This window comes from Myotis myotis, unplaced genomic scaffold, assembly GCF_014108235.1.
Source record: "Myotis myotis isolate mMyoMyo1 unplaced genomic scaffold, mMyoMyo1.p scaffold_m19_p_13, whole genome shotgun sequence".
Lineage (NCBI taxonomy): Eukaryota > Metazoa > Chordata > Mammalia > Chiroptera > Vespertilionidae > Myotis > Myotis myotis.
In genome coordinates, this window is record NW_023416317.1 from 51,536,147 (window position 1) to 51,561,198 (window position 25,052).

The 25,052-nt window shown below is 45.7% G+C and overlaps 2 protein-coding genes and 2 non-coding genes across 5 annotated transcripts; all 4 read left to right on the forward strand.

Annotated features, from left to right (window-relative positions):
* Nucleotides 1-14,195, forward strand: LOC118668360 (caspase-14-like). Of its 2 annotated transcripts, XM_036333221.1 has the most exons (7): nt 2-446; nt 1,713-1,765; nt 3,470-3,619; nt 7,996-8,221; nt 8,957-9,073; nt 11,051-11,160; nt 12,113-14,195. In XM_036333221.1, exons 1-7 carry the CDS (start codon nt 95-97, stop codon nt 12,212-12,214), a joined length of 1,110 nt encoding a protein of 369 aa, XP_036189114.1. In that variant the 5' UTR covers nt 2-94; the 3' UTR covers nt 12,215-14,195. The 2 variants fall into 2 exon arrangements, with proteins under 2 accessions (XP_036189115.1, XP_036189114.1); XM_036333222.1 differs by lacking the exon at nt 11,051-11,160 and having other exon boundaries at nt 1-446.
* Nucleotides 14,196-16,733: 2,538 nt separating this feature from the next.
* Nucleotides 16,734-22,674, forward strand: RPSA (ribosomal protein SA). Its single transcript, XM_036333233.1, has 7 exons — nt 16,734-16,879; nt 17,721-17,886; nt 18,741-18,859; nt 20,520-20,765; nt 21,795-21,923; nt 22,045-22,210; nt 22,509-22,674. Exons 2-7 carry the CDS (start codon nt 17,754-17,756, stop codon nt 22,601-22,603), a joined length of 888 nt encoding a protein of 295 aa, XP_036189126.1. The 5' UTR covers nt 16,734-16,879; nt 17,721-17,753; the 3' UTR covers nt 22,604-22,674.
* On the forward strand, nt 18,527-18,676 carry LOC118668734. Its single transcript, XR_004971739.1, has one exon. It is a non-coding gene; the product is annotated as a small nucleolar RNA SNORA62/SNORA6 family (small nucleolar RNA).
* On the forward strand, nt 20,830-20,981 carry LOC118668732. Its single transcript, XR_004971737.1, has one exon. It is a non-coding gene; the product is annotated as a small nucleolar RNA SNORA62/SNORA6 family (small nucleolar RNA).
* Nucleotides 22,675-25,052: the final 2,378 nt, after the last annotated feature.

Genomic DNA, 25,052 nt, shown 5'->3' on the forward strand with positions numbered 1-25,052 from the left:
CAAAGAGGAGAGACGGGAGGCGTGAGCGGCGCGCGGGGCGCAGAGCTCCTCGGATTGGCCGGGCCTCCGGGGGCTTCCGATCGGTTGGGCGAAGATGGAGGGGAGCCTCGAAGGCGGCGGTCTCTCGGGGCCCGACGGCCCCCAGACCAACGGGGAGACCACGCAGACCTGTAAGGAGATGCAGAGCCGCGTGCAGGAGACCCTGGAGTGGCTGTCCCCGCAGGAGCTGCGCAAGTTCCGCGCCATCCTGCAGAAGGTGGACGAGGAGCCGCGCGTGACCGCGCTGAAGCTGGAGCTGGAGGGCGGCAGCACCCGGGGGCTGGCCCGGCTCCTCGCCAAGCACTACCACCCGTGGGCCGCGCCGCGCGTCCTCATCAAGGTCCTGCGGCAGCTGCCCCGCACCGACCTGCTGCCGCGCTGGCAGAGCGACCCCGCCGACGGCCAGGGTGAGCCTGGGGCCGAGGTGGTCCTCGCGGGGCGCGGGCTCCCGCCCTGCCGGCCCGCCCGGGGATTTCCAGCGGGTCCCCAGGGGCCTCTCCGCGCCCAGATCAGAGGCAGGAAGGGGGTGGGTGGGGGTGTCTGAACCAGGAGGGTGTGAGCATCGAGGGACTAATTGAACCTGCGGCGGGGAAGTGGGGTGGAGGTGGGGTGGGGGAGGGGTGGGGGTGGGATCCGGGGTGCGTGGGCAGGGTAGGCACCATTTCCAGGCTAGGAAACCCTGTGTCCAGTTGAAGAATAGCCATCAGGATCTACTCGTGCGTTTTGAGGCGGGCTCAGAGGTCAGAGGGACTCAGCAGGCCCGAGAAGCATTTTTAACAAGTACTGCACCTCCAAGGGTTTGTGATGTGGGAGGTTTTTAAGTGAGCAAGGAGCAGCCCCGTGTTGGAATCCTCGCTGCCATATCTCCAGTGGGTGTTTGGGGGAGGGAGGTCTTCGCCTCCTTGCACACCGTTAGCTCGTGGCCAAAATCTGGGAAGATGTGGTATAGGATCAAGACACGCAGCAGGAAAACAGTTAGTCCCTCCACCCCCAGTGTAATCCGTGTATGTGTGTGTAATATATGAGTGAACAGTGAGAGGCAGAGACAAGGCAATGCGTATATGGGAGGCTTTGAGGTGGACACTGAAATGTGCTGTCCCTGGCCCGTGCCCTCAGCCTGCCGATGATCTGGTTGAGTTTGAGGTACGGAGCCGTTGCTGATTTTTGCAGGTTGGCAACGGATGAGAACTGTAATTGCCAACAAACAAGGCCTGTGGCGGGATTCTGGTCCCATTGACCTTTGATTCCCCTTTCGTTTGCTGCACCTGCACAGCGCTTACATGGTCCCTCCGTTAGTTGTTTCTGTATCACAGTTTAATTACCATTTCCTTTACTTCATCTTCTCTTTATTGACGTCTTGGTCTCTTCCTCAGGAAGTGCGCGTGCCTAATATCAATTAGTTCTTGTCCTTTTAACCTCTGGCTGGGGTCTTTCTGTCCCTGAACCTCACTAGGGCCTAAAGGAGTTCTGTTTTGGGGTTCTAGCCTCATGAGTTGGGGGAAGGGGGCATTCCTAAGCCAAAGGAACCTGTTCTAAAAGGAGATCGAAGCCTGCTGGACCCAAAAACGTAAGAGGCAATTGAAATGCTTGGGAGGAGCTTGATTCAAAAGAAGAAAAAAAAAAAATAATAATAATGCTCTTTTTCTGTTCTCTTTCCATGAAAATTCATCCAGTGATCCCAAGGAAAGCTCTAAAGAGAAGCTATGACTGTGTGGACGGTGACTTGGTAAATATCATCACTCTTACTCCCACACTGGTTATTAAAAGCTAGTATTTGGCCACCACTGGAACATTTTAGGTGCTGCTCCTATTGGGTTAAAGATGACTCACTTATCTCCGGTGGTCAGATCTCACTGCTTTCTGTTATAACAGTGCAAGCCAGTTCAAACCACTGCTACTATCTCTATTTTACAAGTCAAAGAAAGTGACCACTGGAGATAAAACACTGTTTGCCGGCTTTAGGTTTATTTTAAATTGTTGTTTAAGTTTTACTATGGATATTTTAAACGTATGATAAAGTAGAGAGACTGGAAAAATGGCTCCTCCAAACCTCAGGCCAGCACACTTAGTGCTTCAGCAATTAGCAACATAATGGCCAGTCCTGTTTTATCTGGTCCCGCCTCTCCCTTATTTTAAAGCAAATCCAGATAGCTTATCACTTTCATCTGCATATACTTTATTTTAGTATGTATTTCTGAGAAAGCGTTTCTCCAAAACAGAACCGTAATTCCCTACTTCTACCGAAAACAAATCCCTTAAGCTTGGCAACGATGCAGTCAGCATTCAGATATCCTTGACTGGTTCCTATTGGACAGTTGGTTTGTTGGAATCAGAACTCTGGTCTACCCAACTACATTTGACTGGTTTGTCTCTTAAGACTTCTCCCTACCCTGGCCGGTTTAGCAAAGTGGGCAGAGCGCTGAACCCAGATAAAGGGTCCCGGGTTCGATTCTGGTAAAGGGCACTTAGTACATCGGTTGTAGGCTCCTCCCCACTCGGGCCCTAGATGGGGCGCGTGCAGGATGCAGGAGGCAACCAATTGATGTGTTTCTCTCACATAGATATTTCTGCCTTTCTTTTTTTTTTTTTAAATATATTTTATTGATTTTTTACAGAGAGGAAGGGAGAGAGATAGTGAGAAACATCGATGAGAGAGAAACATCGATCAGCTGCCTCCCGCACATCTCCCACTGGGGATGTGCCCAAAACCCAGGTACATGCCCTTGACCGGAATCGAACCTGGTACCTTTCAGTCCTCAGGCCGACGCTCTATCCACTGAGCCAAACCGGTTTCGGCAATATATTTCTGCCTTTCCCTCTCTCTTCTACTCTATCTCTAAAAAAAATGGAAAAATATCCTTGGGTGAGGATTTCAAAACAACAAAACACAAAAAACTTCTTCCTTCTTTAACCCTTTTCTAGTTGCATATATGTTGAAGAAACCAGAATCTCCTGTAAAATATCCCACATTCTGGATTTTAATGACTGCAACCCTGTGTTGTCATTTACCACTTTCCTCTGTCTGTCCTACTTCCTGAAACTGGTAGCTATGGTTGTATATAGAAATTTTCTGAGATTGGTCTGCTAGTCCTGGTCTGAGAAAGGTATTTGAACGAATTATAAATCAAGTCATGTCCCCCCCGCCCCCCCCCCCCCCCCACCCCCAGAGCTGGTAAGAGAGGCCATCACTATTGTGCCCCTGATCTGAACTGGGAAATCTCACCATTAATCCCAGAAGAAACTCATCGTTTCATGTACCGTTTCATGAACAACACAGGTTGGAACTGCGCGGGGTCCACTTACACAAGGAGTTTTCCATTGGCCAGCGCATTTCCAACCCGCATTGTTCAGGGTCAGCCATCCGTGCTGTATTTGGCTTTCCAAGTGTGGGTTGATCTAAATATTGTTTCTTGGCTTTGCTGGAAAACAGGACTGTTACGACCTGAGAGGCAGGCGGAACGCTTTCCTCATGTGTGTGAAGAAGAACAGGCCAGGGTCTGACCGGGATGTTGTTCTCATGAAGGAATGGCTTGGCCAGTGCCAGTTTGAATATACGTCATGCATCGACCCTGACAAAAAGGTAACAAAAGCAAAAATGAAAAATTGTAGTTGGGATTTTATAAGCTTCCTTCCTTTTTTTAGATAAATAGTTGGGCCCGACTGGTGTGGCTCAGTGCTTGAGCCTATGAACCAGGAGGTCACAGTTCGATTCCCAGTCAGGGCACAAGCCTGGGTTTCGGGCTCAATCCCCAGTGGAGCCATGCAAGAGGCAGCCAATCAATGATTCTCATCATGGATGTTTCTATCTCTCCCTCTCCCTTCCTCTCTAAAATCAATAAAAAAATATATTTTAAAAAAAATTGGGGCCTTAGTACCTTGGCAAGAACCAGGACCTGCTGAGCAGTGACCTGTATATCCTGATGAAATTGTTGGTACTTTTATAATTGGATGTGTGACACTCCAATCCCCTTCCAGTCAACCAGGTCCTCTTGGGTTTCAGTCTTAGCTGGGGCTGTGCAGTTGAAGAGGGAAAGGGAACTCAGGAAGATGTCCTAGGCAACATGGACAAGGAGGCCCAAGGATGAGCTGTGAGTCCAGAGTGGGCAAGGTTCAGGACATCTGGGAGAAGGGAAGACCAAGGAAATGGCTTTGAGAGGTCAGCAGAAGGCCAGGTCAGGGATTTCAGCAACACTGGAGCCCCTGGGCTTTGAAAAGTCCTTGTGGGACTTACCTGGAACCATGTGAGAGGTGGGTTACTGAAATCCTGGGCAGAACTGCTTTGTGCCTTAAGTAGATGACACAGAAAAAATAAGATTGATGAGCAGTGGGGAGGATGGGAACTCCGTGTTGATCTCTGACCCTAGCTCACTAGTGGCCTAGAGCTGCCATTATTGTGGGACAAGGACATAGGAAAACCCTTCAAGATCCCAGGAGTCACTGCTAGTGAGCATCAGGGAGCAGCATAGCAGAGGGGCTGCGAATGCAGTGCAGATGCCAGAGTTGGAATCCTGTCTCTTACTGGTGTGTTACGTTATATCTGGTTCTCAGCTGAAGGTGACTTTGTCCCCCAGAGGACATTTGGCAATGTGTGGAGACATTTTTGGTTGTCACAACTGATAACTAAAATGGGAGGGGGGACTATTTCCTTAATAAATAAAAAGTGCCTACAAATCAAAAAGGAAAAAACCTCAACAACCCAAAAGAAAGATGCGCAAAGGATATGGAAAGCAGCAAGTGGTGTCCAGTGGGTAGAAGCCAGGGAATGCTGCTAAGCATCCTGCAATGCCCAAGACAGCCACCTGCAGCAAAGAATGTTCTGGCCCCAAATGTCAATAATAAAATTGTTTTAGAAACCTTGCCTCAAATTATTTGACTACTAATGGATATTTTTTCATTGATTTTTAGAGAGAGTAGAAGGGAGGGGGAGAGATAGAGAGAGAAACATCGATGTGAGAGAGACACATCACTTGGTTTCCTTCTGAATGGGCCTCGAGAATAGGCCCTGGTAGGGGCCCAGGATCAAGCCTGCAACCGAGGTATGTGCCCTTGACCGGACTCAAACCCCAGGACTCTTCAGTCCACCGGCCGACACTCTATCACTGAGCCAAACCAGCTAGGGCTCATTGACTACCTTCTTATCTTTACAATGGGGGTGATGATAGTCAATTCTCTTGTAGGGTGCTTGTGAGGATGAAATAAGCTTCTGTATGTAAAAGTTCTCAGAATAGTAGCTGACTTATAGTTAAGTGCTCATATCAGTGTTGATTTTATTATTCCAAAGCTAAAAACAGGCTCCTTCATTTATCCCAAGGATTGTACAGAGTCTCTTCCGAGTTACATGATTTTTCATCAAGTCCCTTCCATTCGGATGGCAGATATTGCTAATGTTCTTTTGGTTTATTCTCTTAAAGATCTGGATGTAGCCCCTTTCTCTATATCCTGTCAACATTCATTTATAAATATTTCGTAATCTTACTGGCAAAAGAATTTCACTGTTTTAAGTTTCATTTTCTAGGTCATTAGTTCGGTTGAACATCTTTCGGCCATTTTTTTTTTCCTTCTGTGAAATATCTGTATCTTTTTTCCCCACTGGACTTTTTTTTTTTTTTTTACATTTTTATTGTTTTCAGAGAGGAAGGGAGAAGGATAGAGAGATAGAAACATCAATGATGAGAGGGAATCACTGATCGGCTGCCTCCTGCACTCCCCCTACTGGGGATCGAGCCCATAACCCAGGCATGTGCCCTTGGCCTGAACTGAACCTGGGATCCTTCCGTCCACAGGTCGATGCTCTCTCCATTGAGCCAAACTGGCTAGGGCTGGATTTTCTTTTTCTTATTCTACAGTTATTTTCCTGGACACTATTCATTTACAAAACATAGTGCAGATATTTTTCTCCTACCTTGTTACTTGCCTTCTGACAAATTTTGACTTTTTGTTGTCTTAAGTTATAGTGAAGTCTTCTACATTTTGTGAGTAAACTGGTCAGTTTTTTCTGTTTATAGGCTCTTCTTTCTTGTGTCTTGATTAAACCCACTGCCTTCCCAATTTAAAAAAGTTAAAATTATTTTTCTGTGACTTTCTTAAAATTAAGTTTTACCTTCTTCCTGTAATTTTAGTTTTGTAACAGCGTGGTGTAGGAGGTCATTCTAATTTTATTTCCAAATGGATAGTCAGTCCTCTGTATATTTATTGAATGATACACATTCTTCTCTCACATACACCTTTGTCATGAACTAAATTCCTATAGAGAGCACTTGAATTAGTTTCTGGATTCTAAAATATTCCATTCACATAGTTGTTTGTAGTTATACCAGTATATCACTATTTTCTTCACCACTATTTTATAGTACATTTTGAGGTCTGATAAGACTTATCCCCCACTCTTTTTTTCTTCTGAACATTCTTAGTATTCTTGAGAATGACCTGTTCTCTATGGCCTTGAGAATCATCTGGTTAACTTCTACAGAAATTCTTTGGGATTTTGATTGGCATGACACGAATTAAGATTAATTTGGAGTGAATTAGCAAATTAAAAGTATTGAGTCATCTCAGCCAGAAGCATCAGCATGTCATGGTTTGTTTATGCTCCCTCTTCACCAAATACATATATATTTTTGGTTTTCTTCACTTAGTAATGCGTATTCCTTGCTGGGTTTTTCTTTTCTCTGGGTATTTTAGTTTTGTGGTGACCATGGATGGGATCCCCTTTTCCATTATGTGGCTTAAATGATTATTGCTGGGTAATTGGGGGAATATAGACTCTGTAAGTGCATCTTGTATCTGGTCAACTTGATGATCTCTAATTCTAACAGTTTTTTTAGTTGATTTATTTTATATTTCTAGATAGTCATGTTATCTGTATATAATGAGTTTTGGCTCTTTGTTTCCAATATTTGAACTTCATTTAATTTTTTTTTAAATATATTTATTTATTTATTTATTTATTTATTTATTTATATATTTTATTGATTTTTTACAGAGAGGAAGGGAGAGGGATAGAGAGTTAGAAACATCTATCAGCTGCCTCCTGCACATCCCCCACTGGGGATGTGCCCGCAACCCAGGTACATGCCCTTGCCGGGAATCAAACCTGGGACCTTTCAGTCCGCAGGCCGATGCTCTATCCACTGAGCCAAACCGGTTAGGGCTATTTTTAATATATTTTATTGATTTTTTACAGAGAGGAAGGGAGAGGGATAGAGAGTTAGAAACATCAATGAAAGAGAAACATCAATCAGCTGCCTCCTACTTCATTTAATTTTTACTTTACTTCATTGAGATGGGTAGGGTCTTTATTAGGACATGCATGGGAGTAGAGATGGCTGCCCCCTGTGGGTGGACTTTGATAACATCTGCTGATAGGCTCTGGCAGGTGTATATTAATGGCTGGACTCTTCCATTCCCTTCCATTTCTACCTTATTAAGATTACTAATTTTATAAAATACTTTTTATATATTAAAATAAGTTAATACTAAGAACTAAAAACACCAGCCCTTTGAAGAGCTATAATTCTGTTGTATTTTGCGGTAGATAATCAGAAATGCTCTAATTTTGTCAAACTAGAACCAGTAGCACAAGAAGAAATCAAATGAATTCTGAGAGCAACCAAAAGGGAGTGACAAGTCAAGAAACGAATATTTACCTCATACTAACTCTGTTAGAGACGTAGGTATTTTCATATTTATCATCTCGTTGGATCACTTCCTTGTGTTTCTGAATTCCTCCCACCTTCAGTTCTTATCTATATATATAAAAGCCTAATATGCAAAGTGTCCCCTCAGGAGTTTGACCGACCAGGAGTTCGCTCGCTTGCTATGACGTGCGCTGACCATCGGGGTGGTGCGGAACAAAGAAAGGCCCCGGCCAGTAGCCGGCAGCTGCTAGGGACCCTACCCGTGCCCAAATTTTGTGCACCGGGGCCTCTAGTTTTAATATATTATTCTATTTCACAGGAGTTACTTGAAAAACTAACATCATTTCGTGATGGATTAAATGAAATTAAAGATGAAATTAGCTGCTGCCTTGTCACTCTTATGTCCCATGGAGAAAAAGGCTCTCTTAAAATAAGAGATGATGAAAGAGTCAGCCTGGAAGAGATTTTTGAAATGTTTAATAATAAAAATTGTCCAGCACTTAAGGAGAAACCAAAGATCTTTATAATCCAGGCCTGCAGAGGAGGTAAGTGGAAACGTCTTTGTAATCATCGTGTTTTTAGGGAATTCTCATACTGATGACAGAGTAAAGAAGAATAGGTTTAAAAACATATATGAGTAAATAATATATTTTAAATTAGAGGATCCTTAGCTGTTGTAACTTCAGTCGTGTAGTTATACTAGCGACTGAGCTGGGAGGAAGGGATGGATGGAAAACTTACCTGGGATAGAATAGCTAACTTGGGCTGAGGAACAGTCCAAGTCACTGACTTCATGAGGTAGGTCTGGGAGCCTCAAGTTCTGGGAGAGGTGTGTACAGTTTCCAAGGGATGTCCCACCTTCCAGGTGATTCCAGGTGGTTTGTGGGACTAACATCTGACTTAGCTTATTTCTCTCTTCTTATGAGGATACAAGCCGTGGTGACATTTATTTTATTTAAAAAAAAATTTTAAATATGTTTTTATTGATTTTTAGAGGGAGAAGGGAGAGAGAAATAGAAACATTGATGAGAGAGAAACATCAGTGGGCGGCCCCCTGCATGCCCCAACTGGGATGGGCTGCCTCCTGCATGCTCCCTACTGGGGATCGAGCCAGCAACCCTGGCAGGTGCCCTGACCAGGAATCAAACCAGCGACCTTTTGGTGCATGGGTCGATGCTCAACGACTGAGCCACGCTGGCCGGGCACGGAGATGTTTATTAAGGGTCGCTGGTGTCAGTGATATATCATTGTAGTTTGTCTCTTCATTCCTCAAAAAACAGAGAGAAGAGATAGTGGTGTTGAAACAGATGATGAACCCATGGACTTGGATGACATATCAGAGAAGAAGAGGCTGCCCACGTTCAGTGATTATTTCATCATCTATCCTACCCAGGCAGGTAAGACAGCAAAGCTCGATGATTGTGAGATGTCCGTTACCTCCTCCATCTCCCTTCAAAAATGGTTCCTATTTTCAGAAATGGTAGGTTGGCATCTTACCGTTCATTTCTTCCAGGAAGACATCAACCTCTGAGTAAAGTACCACAAAGTAAATAAGGTCATTGGCTGTCATGTGAAAACGATGTTGGCCCAAAAGCTAACTCTGTCACTGCTATCTTTTAGACCCTGCAATATTTTTTATGTCAGCTTGTGTTTGTTTTTTTTAATCCTTATCTGAGGATATTTTTCCATTGATTATAGAGAGAGTGGAAGAGAGAGGGAAAGACAGAGAAATATCAGTGTGAGAGAAGCACATCGATTGGTTGCCTCCTGCACGAGCCCTGGCCAGGGCCAGGGCCAGGAAGGAACCTGCAACCGAGGTATGTGCCCTTGATCGGAATTGAACCCAGAACCCTTCAGTCCCCAGGCTAATGCTCTATCCACTGAGCCAAGCTGGCTAGGGTGAGTATATATATATTTTTAATATATTTTTATTGATTTCAGAGAGGAAAGGAAAGGGATAAAGAGATAGAAACATCAATGATGAGAGAGAATCATTGATCAGTTGCCTCCTGCATGCCCCCGCACTGGAGACGGAGCCTGCAACCCAGTCATGTGCCCTTGACTGGAATTGAACCCAGGACCCTTCAGTCCACAGGCCAGTACTCTATCCACTGAGCCAAACCAGCTAGGACTAGGGTGAGTTTCTTCATGTAAAATGAGTGATAAAATTTACTTATGTCATTAGGATGTTATGTAAATTAAATTATGTAATGTAGGTGCTGTGCTTATCGTAATTGGCACAATAAATATCAAAAAATTAGCTAATATTATTACTAATGTATTTTGCTAATAACATCATTATTATTACTAATACTGTTACTAATAAGTTAAAAGTTTTAAAAAATCTTATGTGCTGAAGGGTGGACCTGACAGGGAAATGTAGAGAAGATAGAAGTAAATGGTCAAGGACATTTATTTAGCTGTTTTTATCTTAACCTTCAAAAAGGATTAAGGTAGTATGTAAGTATATATATATATATATATATATATATATATATATATATATATATACAGTTCAAGATAAAATGTTAGTGAAGAAATGGAAGCTAAGGATGTAAGGGCAGTAACGTAAAATGAAACATACTGAGTGGTGAGACATGAAAAATGTCCCCACTAAAGTTAGATGTAAGATTCCACTTCTTGGTTATTTACTCAAGAGAGATGAAAGCATAGGTCCTCATAGTCATTTGTACACACATGTTCATAGTGTACAAATAGTTATTTGAAATAGTCAAAAACTCTAAATAACCCAAATGACCATCAACAGGTGATTGGATAAGCAAATCATGGTATATCATATTTTGAATACTACTCGGCATTAAAAAGAAATGAGCTCCAGCCCAACCAGTGTGGCTCAATGGTTGAGCATCAGCCTATGAACCAGGAGGTCAGGGTTCGATTCCCAGTCAGGGCACATGCCTGGGTTTTGGGCTCAATCCCCAGTAGGTAGTTTGCAGGAGACAGCCCATCAATGATTCTCTCATCATTGATGATTCTATCTCTCTCCCTCTCCCATCCTCACTAAAACCAATAAAAATATATTTTTTAAAAATGGAAGAGAGATAAAATGAAGCAAATGTCAAAATGATGAAAACCATTGAATCTGAGGGATGATTATATGGGGGATTGTGAAACTTTGCTTTCCACCTTTGTGTATATTTGAAAACCTTTACTAAAAGAATGCCTTATTGAGAGGTTTTTGTGCTGTTCGTCACATGGACCAACTGTTATGGCCCCAGGCACACTTCTGCTAATGCAAGAGTGTTTCTGTGCTCTCAGTTCAACGCCATTTCCGAGGCTTCAACTATGGGCACAAGAACAGTTACGCAAGTGGAGGAGGAACATGGACGAAAGGTTTGTGTTTCAATTTGTAGATCATGTTGCTTTACGGCACCCCCGCACTGGCTCTGTGATGATCGAAGCAATGACTGAAATCTATCAACGGCATGGAAATAAGTGGCACATCGTTGACTTTTTCACCAAAGTAAGTCAGTTCCAAGGGTCTTTGTGCTTCATTCACTCCAAAGATGATGCACTTGATGAGAAGGTTATAATGACAAGATTGACCTTGGCCATGTAATCAGTGTTTGTGTTGGCTGTTACTGTGCTCATTTGCAACCTTTTCTAATTAACTCTCTTTTCACATAAAAATGCCAGATTAAGAAGAAACTTCCCCTGGCTGGCGTTGCTCACTTGCACAGGGGTGCTAGGTCAGCTCTTTGGTGTCAGCATGTACACCAAAGGGTTGCAGGTTTGATCCCTGTTCCAGGTCGGGGCACGGGCAGGAGGCAACCAATCAATGTGTCTCACATCAATGTTTCTCTCTTCTCTCTCTCTCCTCCTCCTCCTCCCTCTCTCCTTTTCATTCTCTCTTAAAAAATCAATGGAAAAAATATCCTGGGGTGAGGATTAACAAAATAAATTAATTAAAGTCAATGAAAGGAAAAAGAAGAGAAGAAAATGACTATTCAAAACCTGATGATAAATCACTGTAATTGGCCATTCTCCAAACTATGGTTCCTGTGTAAGCTCTTGCTGACTAGACAGACACTGGTGAAAAAAGTCCAGAACTGAGGATGAGGTGGCCTCTGCAGGTGACAGATGTGCTGACAGCCACCCCTGGAATTGTACAGCTGTTGGATACGTTGGACATAACGCACTCACACGCTTTCATCTCACCATGAGTGCCAAGGCTCAGAAAGGCTTCCTGCCGGGCCTGAGGCGGCCCAGGGGCAAGTTGGAGAGGGAGCCCAGGTCTGTGGGCTCCTCGGTCCGATGCTCTCTCCGCCTCACAGGCCCGAGCACGTGTTGGGACATCTCCCTTTAGGGATGTTGGCCTTGCGCTCCCAGGGGTCAGCGTTCTGCCGCCTCCTCCCGTGGGGTTTCCCGCTCGGGGCTTCGCAGGCTCGTGGACAGTTTGTGCTCTTCTCTTCCAGGTGAACAACAAGGTGGTGCACACGGAATTTTTTCTACGCGAGGAACCAATAAAAGTGTCGCTCGTCATGGAATCAACCCTAACTAGATTCGTGTACTTTTGACGTCGGGACGGTTTAGGAAATAAGGACTTCTTTATCATAGACTTTGTAAAGAACTGTGAGGCTTTGTAGCATAGGACAAATGAGTATCATTTTGTCTAATTTTTGTCACTGGTTGTATTTCTCTCATTTGTTTTGTATACGTATGCTGTTTTTCTAAGATTTAACTCCGCGTATTTGGAGTTTGTAAATAATTAGACTTTTTTTTTTACTGAATTTCTTACTTCCTGAACTGTTATGAAAACATGGAAGTCCAGCCCCCATGTGTGTACTGTTTTATCAATGTACTTCTCTTGCTGATCACCCCCATCCTCTCCACTGTCAGTGTGGTGCCGGTGTTAAGCCTCATCTTCTTGGCTTAGTATTCAGGAACTGCCTTTATGTGGTCTTCCTCTGGTCCCCGTTTCCCCATATTGCTGTCTGACCTTGGGTATCTCTACTTGTCCTTTGTGTCCTTGATGCCTTCATGTTTTCTCCCCCACCCATTCTCCAGCTTCCTCCTCGCTGCCTCAGTACCTTTGAACTGCTGGTTTCTGCCTGGAACACTCTGTTCCACACCATAGGCAAGTCCCTTCTGTCCTTCCAAGTTTAGTTCAGGATTCAGAGACCCTCTGCTTTCCTTCTGTAGCATTGAACACTACTGTACTTACATGACTGTGTCGTGGCTCTTAGTCTCTCTCCCCGTTCAGTTATAAGCTCCAAGAGGCAGAGGCTATGGGTCTTATTCATAACTGTATTCCAGCTTCCATCTGTGCCTTAAGACAGAGAGAAGCCCTGTGAGAAATGTTTAGCAAGTGACTGATGCCTGTCTTTTCATTATTTTATCCGTTCCTCAGACCTCACCTTATTACCTCTATGCCTATCTAGCCACATGCTAGTCATCCCCACCTATGTGTCCCATGGCCACTTTTAAAATATATATATATTGATTTCAGAGAGGAAGGGAGAGGGAGAGAGAAATAGAAACATCAATGATGAGAGAGAATCATTGATCGGCTGCCTCCTGCACGTCCCCCACTGGGGGTTGAGCCCGCAACCCGACCATGTGCCCTGACCTGGAATTGAACCTGACCTTCTGGTTCATAGGTTGATGCTCAACCATTGAGCCAGGCTCCATGGCCACTTTAATCAGTTGGAAGTTAAGCTGTTTCCCCTAAGTCTCCCCTAAATGCCCCCGATTGTTAATCCTTACACTCCTCACTGCCTACAGAATATGCTCCAGATTTTCTTCGGAGAATATCCCAAGTCCTCTGCCAGGCCCTACCGACACTACCGGAGTGCTCCGTTTGTCCTGGTCGTGGCTATTCCAGATGATCTGCTGTTCCCTCAGTCACCCCCTCACCAAATGGGACTTGTGATTTAATGAATGTTGACTGAACACTCTCAGATACTTTATGTCATAGTTCACTCTCCTTCCCACCTGAAACGCCCTCAGTTCTGACTGTGCTTCCTCCAGAACACATTCTCCAGGGTGCCTCTTGGGTCCCAACCCACTAAAAGGGAAATCTGAATGCAGACCAGTGTCTTCACAGTAACAAGCTGTGGATTGGGCATGGGCTTTCATTGTAATGATGTTCTAACTTCCTATGTGACGTGGACTGTGTTGGGACCTCGGTTTCCCCATCTGTAGAAAAGGAGATGTGGCCCAGCTGACTCAGAACTCTTCCCACTGGACCTCAGGGAACTTTGACTTCTCAGGGAACTTGCTCGTGAACATCCTGCAGAGGTGACTGTTCCTAAACCCGGAGGTTCGAGATGGCATTTGCATCCGACTGTTGGGCCTGCAGGAGAAGGCAGGTGGTTTGGTGAGGATGCTGTGAAGATTGACGGGAGCAACCCAGGATTTCCAGGCCCATTTCCATTTCAGGGATAGTTGTGTCCTTTTTGGTTAGTGTGATTTCTTAAGCTTACATACATGTGACTTAATTTTGTAACTTTAATTTTTGCATAAAACATTAAAAATGCCTGCTTGGTTCATAAATAACACCAGGTGAGCCTCTGCATTCACTTGCGTCTGTAGGATTTCCAGGGGGACGCTTCCAGGAGGATGGCAGCACCTGAATTATCACCAGCTCTCATTTCCTAGGAGAGGTTAAGTGACCTGTTCAGAGTCACAGTTAGAAGGTGGTACAGCTGGGGTTCCAAAGCATGAATTTAACCTAAGACGCAGAGTGCAAAGTGATGGAGAAAAGTTATACAGAGGAAAGCTTGCGGTGGACAGAAGGGACCATACCATGTAACAGGGCATGAGAGCTTTGGAACAAAGGAGGGAAGAGGGATTTTGGGTCATTGCTCAGGCCACTACAGCTAAAGTGCACGGAGAGGACCATCGGACAGCTAGGTATCAGGCAGACAGGTGAAGAGGAGCGATAAGGAAGTCTGGTTAGGAAGCGTGGTGGGAAGATGCCCAAGATGAACTTGATGCCTGGGGCCAATTAGATGCCCCATATTCTCCCAGCTTCAAATCTCTTCGCTACCCAATGCCATGTGAAGCGTAGTCCAAAATACTATGGTCCCTAGCACAATTTTATATTTGGGGGAAAAATAATTCATTTAGTTTTTAAATACAAGGCCCAGAAACCAAAGTTTGGAAAAGGAAGGCTCTGAGATCTTTCTTCATCACAAGTGGGCATGAATAAAAAAATGATGGAGCCCTAACCGGTTTGGCTCAGTGGATAGAGTGTCGGCCTGCAGACTCAAGGGTCCCAGGTTCTATTCCTGTCAAGGGCATGTACCTGGGTTGCGGGCACGTCCCCAGTAGCGGGTGTGCAGGAGGCAGCTGATTGATGTTTCTCTCTCATCGATGTTTCTAACTCTCTATCCCTCTCCCTTCCTCTCTCTAAAAAATCAATAATATATATATATATTTTTAAAAAATGATGGAAGTGCTTGTGCAGAGGACCTGGAGCCTGCGCAATGGAGCCACAGCCATTTGACAAGTGCCTCTTAGTCTAGGGCTCCTCACGGGGACTGCCTATCACCACAGTGCATTTTTCATCTTAGGACTTTTCCTCGTCAAGCGTTTTCACCGTGCAGATCAGTGGCCAAGGGCAAAGTTAATTTTGTGGGGGAAATATTAGTGTCTGTGAAGAAACAAACACATAAACGTAATGACAGTACAACGTCCTGGTAGTTACAATGGTGGAAGGTATTCTTTTTTTAAAAAATATATTTTATTGATTTTTTTACAGAGAGGAAGGTAGAGGGATAGAGAGTTAGAAACATCGATTCAGCCGCCTCCTGCGCACTCCCCACTGGGGATGTGCCCGCAACCAAGGTACATGCCCTTGACCGGAATCAAACCTGGGACTCTTCAGTCCGCAGGCCGATGCTCTAGCCACTGTGCCAAACCAGTTAGGGCGGTGGAAGGTATTCTTCAGACCCTGGTGGGCAGAGGAGGGAGCTGATGAGATGGTTTGGGAGTATCCGGAAGGCTCTCCAAGAGTCCTTAACCACCAGCCATTGTTTCCATAAAGCTACTCCAGGTCTTCCCTTTTGTGAGAGCCAAAACGTCTCCAGATGCTTAGTTTCTAAGGATGCTGAAAGCCAAGCCTCTACGTTTACTCCTTTTCTATGCCAGCTTTGTTTAAAAGCAGTGGGGTTTTGTTTGAATTTACAAACCTATGTCCCTCAGAACATTTTTAAAAATACTGAAAAATGAGGGGAAAACCCCACCTACTTTCTGTACTTGTACATCTGTAGTTCTCACCTTGGCTGTACATTAAAATGATCTCAGGAACTATTTTTTATCGTTTTATTTTTGAGGAGCTATTTTTTCAAATCGGATTTTCTTGGTTTGGGTTAGGCATGTTTAAAAGCTTGCAAGTGATTCCAAGTGCAGGCAGGGTTGAAACCTACTGTATACATAATTATTAATACTTTGGCCATTTAAAATAAACTTTTATGCGTTTCAGTTTTTTTAAGAATCACCCTCATCCTCTAATTCTCTTTTGTACCATAGAATTTTAATCATCTTTTTAAATGGTTGAATAGTATTGTATCGACATGGTAAATTTTTAGTAACGAATCGATTGATGGATATTGCAATTTTGTATACATCCCCCCCCCAATAAAGTTCTCATGCATCTGTGCAGTCTTGTCCTTTTTATTTTTTCAGGAAATTTTCCCATAAGTGAACTTTCAGAATCTGAATTACGTACTTGTAAAACTGTCCTCCAGAAAAGTGACAATAGCTTCTGCAGCTTTTTTTCATCAAACACGCAGACTTGTGGGTTGCACACTCCTTCCCACGCAGGGACACTGCAGCTTCGGGGAGGGACCCGCTCGCCTTCCCAGGTCAGCACAAAAGGCTCGCGTCGGGGCAGGCGGCCTGGCTTCCGGCTCGCGCCCCGGACCCGATTACGGCAGCATCGCCGAGAGCCGCGGCCTTCGGGGCGCCGCTGGCGGGGAGGAGGTGGGGGGGGGGGGTGGAGGGGGGGTGTCCCAGGTCACGCTCCGCCCCGCTAGCACCAGGGCGCCCCTATCCGCCGCTCCGAGAGCCCGCGCCGCGCCGTCAGCCCGCCTCCCGGAAGGAGAAGGCCTGGATCCGCCCCTTTTCCGCCCGGCTTTGGTTGTCATTGGCTGGCGGCGGGGTATATTAGTACGTCACTTCCGCCCGCACGGCCTTTCCGCGCTACCCAGGGAGGGCTCCATACGGCGTTGTTCTCGGTGAGTCCCCTGTGAGGTTCCCTGCGATCCCCCCCAAGGGCCACCTGAACCTCCGTCCTGCACAGACGAGGGGCGCGAGGACCGGGGGTGAGACCTGCAGATGGAGCGGGTCTGGCGGGGCCCGGCGCGCCCCGCATCGGCCCGGCGGCCCGCACGTGGCCTACTGGGCCCGCGGGCTCCCACAGTGCCATCGGAGGTGGCGCTGGAGCCCAGGCTCGGGGCTGGGGTGCGGTCCGAGCTGCTGGTGGGCGCGGGTTCAGAAAGGGGGAGAGTGGGGGATGCACCGCGCTGCGGTCGCCTGGGACCCCCAGGCTTTGGCTGTGAAACCAGAGGCCTAGGCTCCACCTTACACCTGCTGCTGGGGCGCGTCGGGTCTTCCGTTTTTTGCTAATGGGTTTGGGGGAAAAGGAATTCATTGCTCCTGGCGGGAGAGGTGAATTCCAACGCGCCCACCTACGAGCTAGCTGAATGCCAACCTGTTCGTCTCTCCACTGCCTTGGCTCCGCTTATGTTCTCGAGTGTGGCTGCTCCTCGCACATCTCTGCTCATCTATACCTTGAGCTTAACTCCCAGGTACCTGGAGAAGTGTTGGTTTCGTTTAGTTTATTACCCGGCTGTTTCCCTATCCCCACACCACTCTCCCCTCAGTACGATTTGATGCAGTTACGTGTGTACGAAGTCTGTACAGTTGTGTCTCATCCCACTGGACTGTACGGTCAACCTAGAAGGTGGGCTAGATTCCATTGAAAGATGAAGTTGCTTTGAGGAGTAATTAGAACGCACCTGCTTCCCCTACCCCCCTGGAATGAAAAGGACTAGATGGTCAACTTTTGTTTTCCAGGTTCCCACGTAACTTAAAGGGAAACTTTCCACAATGTCCGGAGCCCTTGATGTCCTGCAAATGAAGGAGGAGGATGTCCTCAAGTTCCTTGCAGCAGGAACCCACCTAGGTGGCACCAACCTTGACTTCCAAATGGAACAGTACATCTACAAAAGGAAGAGTGATGGTCAGTCATTGCTTTAGTGGCTTTTTTTTTTTTTTTTTTTTTTTTTTTTTTTTGCCATTCCACCTTTCAGGGCAAATTTTGACTCCCGCCGTTCTGTGGAGAAGTGCTGGGTGAAGTAATTTCTGCCTCTGCCTTGGAGGGCTCTCTACTAAGTAATAAAACCAGGTCTCTACATTGAGAACAGGCTTTAAAACTAACTGTTCTCGCTGTGGCTGGAAGGAAAGGTTTCTGGGCTCCAGTGGAAAAGGGTCGTGGGACTTGAGTTGGGTCATGAAGGTGTGAGATGAGGTGCCGAAGCTCATGAGCTGAGTTCCCCTCCCATAGTACCTTAATTTCACAGGTGCTGATAGAGGTTAGTTCAACCAAATTTGGAGGAAAGTCAAGCAAGAGAAGAGGGGATTAGCAGTTGGGCTTGGGAGGTATTAGAAGAGGGAAGATACGTTGTGACAGTGTAGAAGGCATTACCTGGGTAAAGCAGTTACTCAGTTTGTAGATGGAGCCACGGAGGGATTTCAGCTCTGATGGAGTTTTAGAGTGAATTCGGTGTCAAGGCAGATGGAAGAGTAGTGAGAGGCCAGACAGTGGGCAACAACTCATAGGTATTTCTGCAGAGAAAGAGGTGATGACCTGCGGGTGGAAAGCTGCACACTATTAAAGCTCGGGGTGGAGGCCAGTCTTGGCCGATGAACTTCTGAGTGTCGGAAGTGTGCTATATTAATGGCAGGACTTTCGCTGACACCAGTAGAGCTTGCCTCTATGACTGGAGTTGATAGTGCTCTCTGCCACATCCAGCTGTTCAGAAGAATGTCCATTTGCAAAGCCAGGTCAAGTGCTAACACCTTTGCTGCCACTAGGCATCTACATCATCAATCTGAAGAGAACCTGGGAGAAGCTTCTGCTGGCAGCTCGGGCCATTGTTGCCATCGAAAACCCAGCTGACGTCAGTGTCATATCGTCCAGGAATACTGGCCAGGTTTGTGGAACAATATGCTTGGTTTATATTATTTAAAAAATAAACATTTGGGGATGTATGGAAGAGTATAAAAATAACTCATGATTTCACTCCAGAAATGTTGAGCGGCCAATATGGCCAATATTCAGCATTTCGGTGTATATTACACTTGCCACCTGACAGTGTGTTGAGCTTCATTTTTCGTGTCATGTATTTTCTTATGCCACTAAACATCGCGAAATGACCCTGATAAAATGGCTCATCGGATTTAATGGTAGTCAAATTTTTTATATTTAAATGAAGTACTGGGTTAAAAGAAATTTTGTTGTCAGCTGCAAAGGTTTTCAACTCTCTCCTGGGAGCACACCCTGCTTTTCCCTTTCCCACCCTTGGCTCCTAAAATAAAAGAAAAGTTGTATAAGTATGGTGCTAGTCCTCTCATCCAAGTCTTCATAAGAAGCAAGAGTAAGGATCTTTTCCAACTTAAATAAAAAAAGCTTTTTTATTCACCCCATTTCTAATTTTGAAAAAAATGCTTGGCTGTGATTTGAACGGAGCTTTTAAAATCATGGGAGAATCCTTTCATGTTTCATTGTTTAGCTTGACAATAAAATTAGTTCCCATTAGCTTCCAGTGTGTTTTGTGGGGGTGGGGGTAGTGGAGTTGGTTGGTCCCCAGAGGCTGGCTTGTGACTGGGTCCCTCCAGTTCGGTGCCGGGTAGAAGAAAGTGCTGTGGAATGAACTTAGTGACCACTCTTAGCTTCCTTCAGTGGAAATTTACTAAGCATTTATGCTGATCTAGGAAGTGTTGCTAGGTGCTTGGGGTGTAGCTGAAAAACAGCCAAATGTGCCTTTTGGAAGGCAAACAGTGACCGGTTTGTCGCTGGTCTCAAAACCCTGAGCCTCTTAACACGTTAAGCGCCCAGCCTGTTTTGTCTTAAGGACGGAAAGTATAGTGTCACTCACAAGCTCTATAGAAGAAAAAGGTGAGGGAAGGTAAAGCTGGCTGTTTCTGCTTTTTGTAGGATAGCTGTGTGATGACCAGAGCTAGAAGTGCTTACTGGTTATCAGGGACTGTCATATTGGTTCGTTTAATTTTATGACCCTACTAATGTGCACGAAGTCGGGCATGGGTGGGGTCCTTAGGCCTGGCCAGCCCCAATTGGGGCCAGAGGCTGGCAGGGGTGGGGGTGACGGGGGAGTGCACTGACCACCAGGGGGCAGCTTCTGCATGGAGTGTCTGCTCCCTGATGGTCATTGCCTGCCATAGCGATTGGACGTTCAGTTGTAAGGATTGCTTAGGCTTTCCTATATGTAGAGGAGGAACCTGGAGGCATATGGGTAATTAGCCCAAGTCACTCACAAAGTGGCCCACGTGGGTAGAAATCAAGCAGTGTGGCTATATCCTCCAGAAGCAAGGGAGCCAGTGAGCCGCAGGCACCTGAGGGCATGGCGATATGAGTGTGGGGTGTGGGTTTCTTTACTCTAGTTTTGTAAGTATTTGTCAGGTAACATGGAGGCCAGAATTGCTGGAATTTGATGCTTCCATTTTTTTGAGAAAGGGATATTTGGGGGTTCTGGCTAAAGAGGCTGCTTCACGTGATAACAGAACCCATCACACGTTTACTCTGAGGTTCCTCTGTCACCGGAGCACTGCTAACTCTTAATGTTAATTCTGAAGCGAGCTGTGCTGAAGTTTGCTGCTGCCACTGGAGCCACTCCCATTGCCGGCCGCTTCACTCCTGGAACCTTCACCAACCAGATCCAGGCAGCCTTCCGGGAGCCAAGACTTCTGGTGGTTACTGATCCCAGGGCTGACCACCAGCCTCTCACAGAGGCGTCTTACGTTAACCTGCCCACCATCGCTCTGTGTAACACGGACTCTCCGCTGCGCTATGTGGACATCGCCATCCCTTGCAACAACAAGGTAACTGCTTTTCCATCTAAACTAGATCTTGAGGATGAGTGCTCCAGAGAGGGTTGGGCATTCCTCTGCACATTGTTAGAGCTTGGAGTTGCGGCCCCTGGTGGCCCATTGACTCCCAAGTGTAGGTAGTGTGCTACATGAGAGGCAAGACTTGGCAAACACCACAAGGGTCTCTGGCCCAATGAGTGGAGTTTGATAGTAATTCTTGCTACAAGTGTGAGTTGAATGTATGAGAGCTTTAAGGATATGAAAACATTTGAAAAAGTTCGTTTTCTTCTGCTTTCTCCAAATTTCTTGCTTTACTTGGGCTTCTCAGACATTACTTGGCCTTTCTGTTTTCAGACCAGCTTGATGAATCCTGTTATAAGATCCTTAAAAGGTGGGCTGCATATGGTTCAAGTTGGTCCGGTTTGTCACTGATCTCAAAACCGAGTCTCTTAACACGTTAAGCGCCCAGCCTGTTTTGTCTTAGGGACGGAAAGTATACTGTCACTCACTGTAACTGACATGGTGCTTAATGTGCTAGAGGTTTTTAATTAAATAACCAGTGTCCTGGCACTGATCTTGGGGTATTTAATTTTGTTGCCTAGGATAGAAGCTTGACAGCAGTACTTTTATAAAATTTCAACCAATCAAGGTGGAGAACCACTGATAAATTGAACAATCTTAATATTCTTGTTATAAACACTAAATACTGAGCCATGTCTGTTCTCTTGGTACCAAGAACCTAGATGATGTGGGTTTGGGTTAGGTGGAATGGGAGGTCCACGCTGTTTGGGGTTGACCGAGTGTCACTTCTATTGATTTCAGAGAGGAAGGGAGAGGGAGCTAGAAACATCAATGATGAGAAAGAGAATCATTGATCGGCTGCCTCCTGCATGCCCACACTGGGGATTAAGCCTGCAAAACCCGGGCATGTGTCCTGACTGGGAATCAAATCGGGACCTCTGGGTTCAGGGAGATGGTCAACCACGGAACCGCATCGGCCAGGCCCAAGTGTCACTTTCTAATACCCTGGCATTCTTGCAGGGGGCTCACTCAGTGGGTCTGATGTGGTGGATGCTGGCCCGGGAAGTACTCCGCATGCGTGGCACTATCTCCCGTGAACACCCGTGGGAAGTCATGCCTGATCTTTACTTCTACAGAGATCCTGAAGAGGTAAGCTTCCTCCACAAAGGCTTGTGGTCACATAAGCAAATTGGACACCTTGGTTTATACTTCTTGCAAGTAGAAGTTGTCAGTCCTTATGAAAAAACAAACACTCTTTTTTTTTAACCAGATTGAAAAGGAAGAGCAGGCTGCTGCTGAAAAGGCTGTGACCAAGGAGGAATTTCAGGGTGAATGGACTGCTCCTGCTCCCGAGTTCACTGCTGCTCAGCCTGAGGTTACAGACTGGTCTGAAGGCGTGCAGGTGCCCTCTGTACCCATTCAGCAGTTTCCTACTGGTACGTACAGTAAAGCCTCCATGTAATGGACTAATTTGGGTGAGGGGTGTTAAACCCAAAGTCCATTAAAAAATTAACAAGCTAGATTGCCTGTTTTTACTTTAAGTTCGTCCTGGTATTCATAGCTGTGTTAACCTGAGAGATTGAATTCAGGTGCATTTGAACTGATCTGGCCGTGATCTGATTTTGAAATGTGTGTCTGACAGAATGCGAGGCAGATTGCTGGTGCCAGGGAGGTGACAAAAAATACTATGGGAACAGAGCTGATGGCTTTTCTTTTTTGGTATTTTCTTAACAGAAGACTGGAGTGCTCAGCCTGCTACTGAAGACTGGTCTGCAGCCCCCACTGCTCAGGCTACTGAATGGGTAGGAACAACCACTGAGTGGTCCTAAGCTGTTCTTCCACAAATTCTTAACAGAACGGAAATAAGGTTGATGGAAAATAAACAGTTTCTAAAAGTCGTGTCCATTGTTTCAGTTTTTTATTCCAGATCAAGATGCCTGGAGTTACTTTAGGTGCCTTGACAAGTGTATTGCTTTTCACTTGGGAGTTTCCCTGAGCTTTTTTGTATAAGGATCATCATGTGTTCTGGAAGTAGATGTGTATAGCTGCACATAAGTGCTAACCCTAGGATTATTTTTCCAAGGTTCTGATGTTCTTAACATCTGTATTGGTCAATTCTATAGAATCCAGATTTTAATTGGTTTTCATTGAGAGCCCCACTATTGGACAGTTGTGTGGGCAATGTATGAGTAACATGTAGCATTAAAGACCCACTTTGGGCAAAGGTGGGATATGGTCTTCAATTGTAGAACCACTGGAGGTCACAGCCTCCCCAGCTTTGAGAGGCATCTATTTTCTGTCACCTAGTCAGCTTATCTATAGATTCTGGGAGAGGGTTGTACACGTGTGCAGAAATTCCATAGAATATTGCATGGTGCTCTGTACATTTCAGTTCTTTTTTTTTTTTTTTTTAAATATATTTTATTGATTTTTCACAGAGAGGAAGGGAGAGAGATAGAGAGCCAGAAACATCGATGAGAGAGAAACATCGATCAGCCGCCCCCTGCACATTTCCCACTGGGGATGTGCCCGCAACCCAGGCACATGCCCCCGACCGGAATCGAACCCGGGACCCCTCAGTCCGCAGGCCGACGCTCCATCCACTGAGCCAAACCGGTTTCGGCTACATTTCAGTTCTATTAAGAATATGGCTCTCTGCTGAGGTCACAGTGCCACTCAGCCAAGTGAAAACCATTGACTTGAATGAGAATAGAGCAGTTAAGTGGTTCCAGATTTGGAGTAGCTGCAATGATTTACATAGATTTTTTTGTACCCTTAGAAATGGACAAAATGTCCATGTAACTTTGCAGGGCCCCTTGCAGTGGAGCAGAGACATGGGGGACCCCTCAGCTCAAGCAGCGTTAACTTCATAGAAAGTCTGCCACGAGCTGTGTTTAGGAACAAGTTTGGACAAATCTGCCATGTTCTTCAAAGCTCCAGTGTGTGGAGCTCAAACCCATGACAAGTGGTCAGCACACGTGCGGTAATTTCTGGAATCAGGGTGGCTGGAAAGCAGGGGTAGATGGGGAGAAGGGACGCTGGGTGTAAGGGCCAAGTGAGGGATGGAAAGCTAATTTGTCAGTATGTTTTGTGGTTAAGGAGGCTGTTTAGAGAACAAGGAATAGGAAAACATGGTCGGTTTCATCTAGAGCAGCCGTGGGCAAACTACGGCCCTCAGGCTGGATCCGGCCCATTTGAAATGAATAAAACAAAACAAAAATGACCATACCCTTTTATGTAATGATGTTTACTTTGAATTTATATTAGTTCACACAAACACTCCATCCATGCTTTTGTTCCGGCCCTCCGGTCCAGTTTAAGAACCCATTGTGGCCCTCGAGTCAAAAAGTTTGCCCACCCCTGCTCTAGAGTGTACATTTTTTGTCATAAATTGACTCCTGCCTGTAATTGCTGAACCCTCCAGGACAGTGGTTCTCAACCTTCCTAATGCCGTGACCCTTTAATACAGTTCCTCATGTTGCGACCCCCCAACCATAAAATTATTTTCGTTGCTACTTCATAACTGTAATTTTGCTACTGTAAACAATATGTAATTATATGTTTTCCGATGGTCTTAGGCGACCCCTGTGAAAGGGGTCGCAACCCACAGGTTGAGAGCCACTGCTCCAGGGACTACCCAATCTATTCCCTTACTGCCTCGGATCCCCTCCAGTTCTGTGTCTTAGTGCCCAATATCGCCAAGCTGGAAACCTTGCTGCATTCCTCTTGGGGTACTTCTGGCATTGGCACAACATCAAACAGCCTTTTGTCTTCCATATATCATATAATTTTAAGGATGAGATGTCTGGCAAGGTTATTGTACCCCATTCCAGAAGCCAGGTCCTAGATTGGGAATTTGTTTACAGACTCTTTACCTGACTGGGTTAAACTTGCCCTGAGGATCATCCTCTTCACAGCCTTCATGAGAAGTCGTAGACACGAGACTATTGTAGACCAAGTAGCCATTGCTACTACAGGAGCCATCAGACAAAGTAGTTCTTCAGAGTAGTCCCACAAAAGAGGCCTCATGCTGATTTGTGATGCTCGTACTACCTGTACATAACATCCTTGCCTGCACACATGCATATGGCAAATTGGCCCTGATCTTCGGGCCTACTCTTAATAGGGTTCCCACACCACCCCTTACACAGGATGGTTTTCTAGGCGTACCCTGCCCATTTGCCAGCTCCTTGAACAGAGTCTACAACAATAATGGGTCCGCCCTAGGTGAAGCTCGCATTCCTGTCCCCTCACGGTGTGCCATCAGGCCATTACATA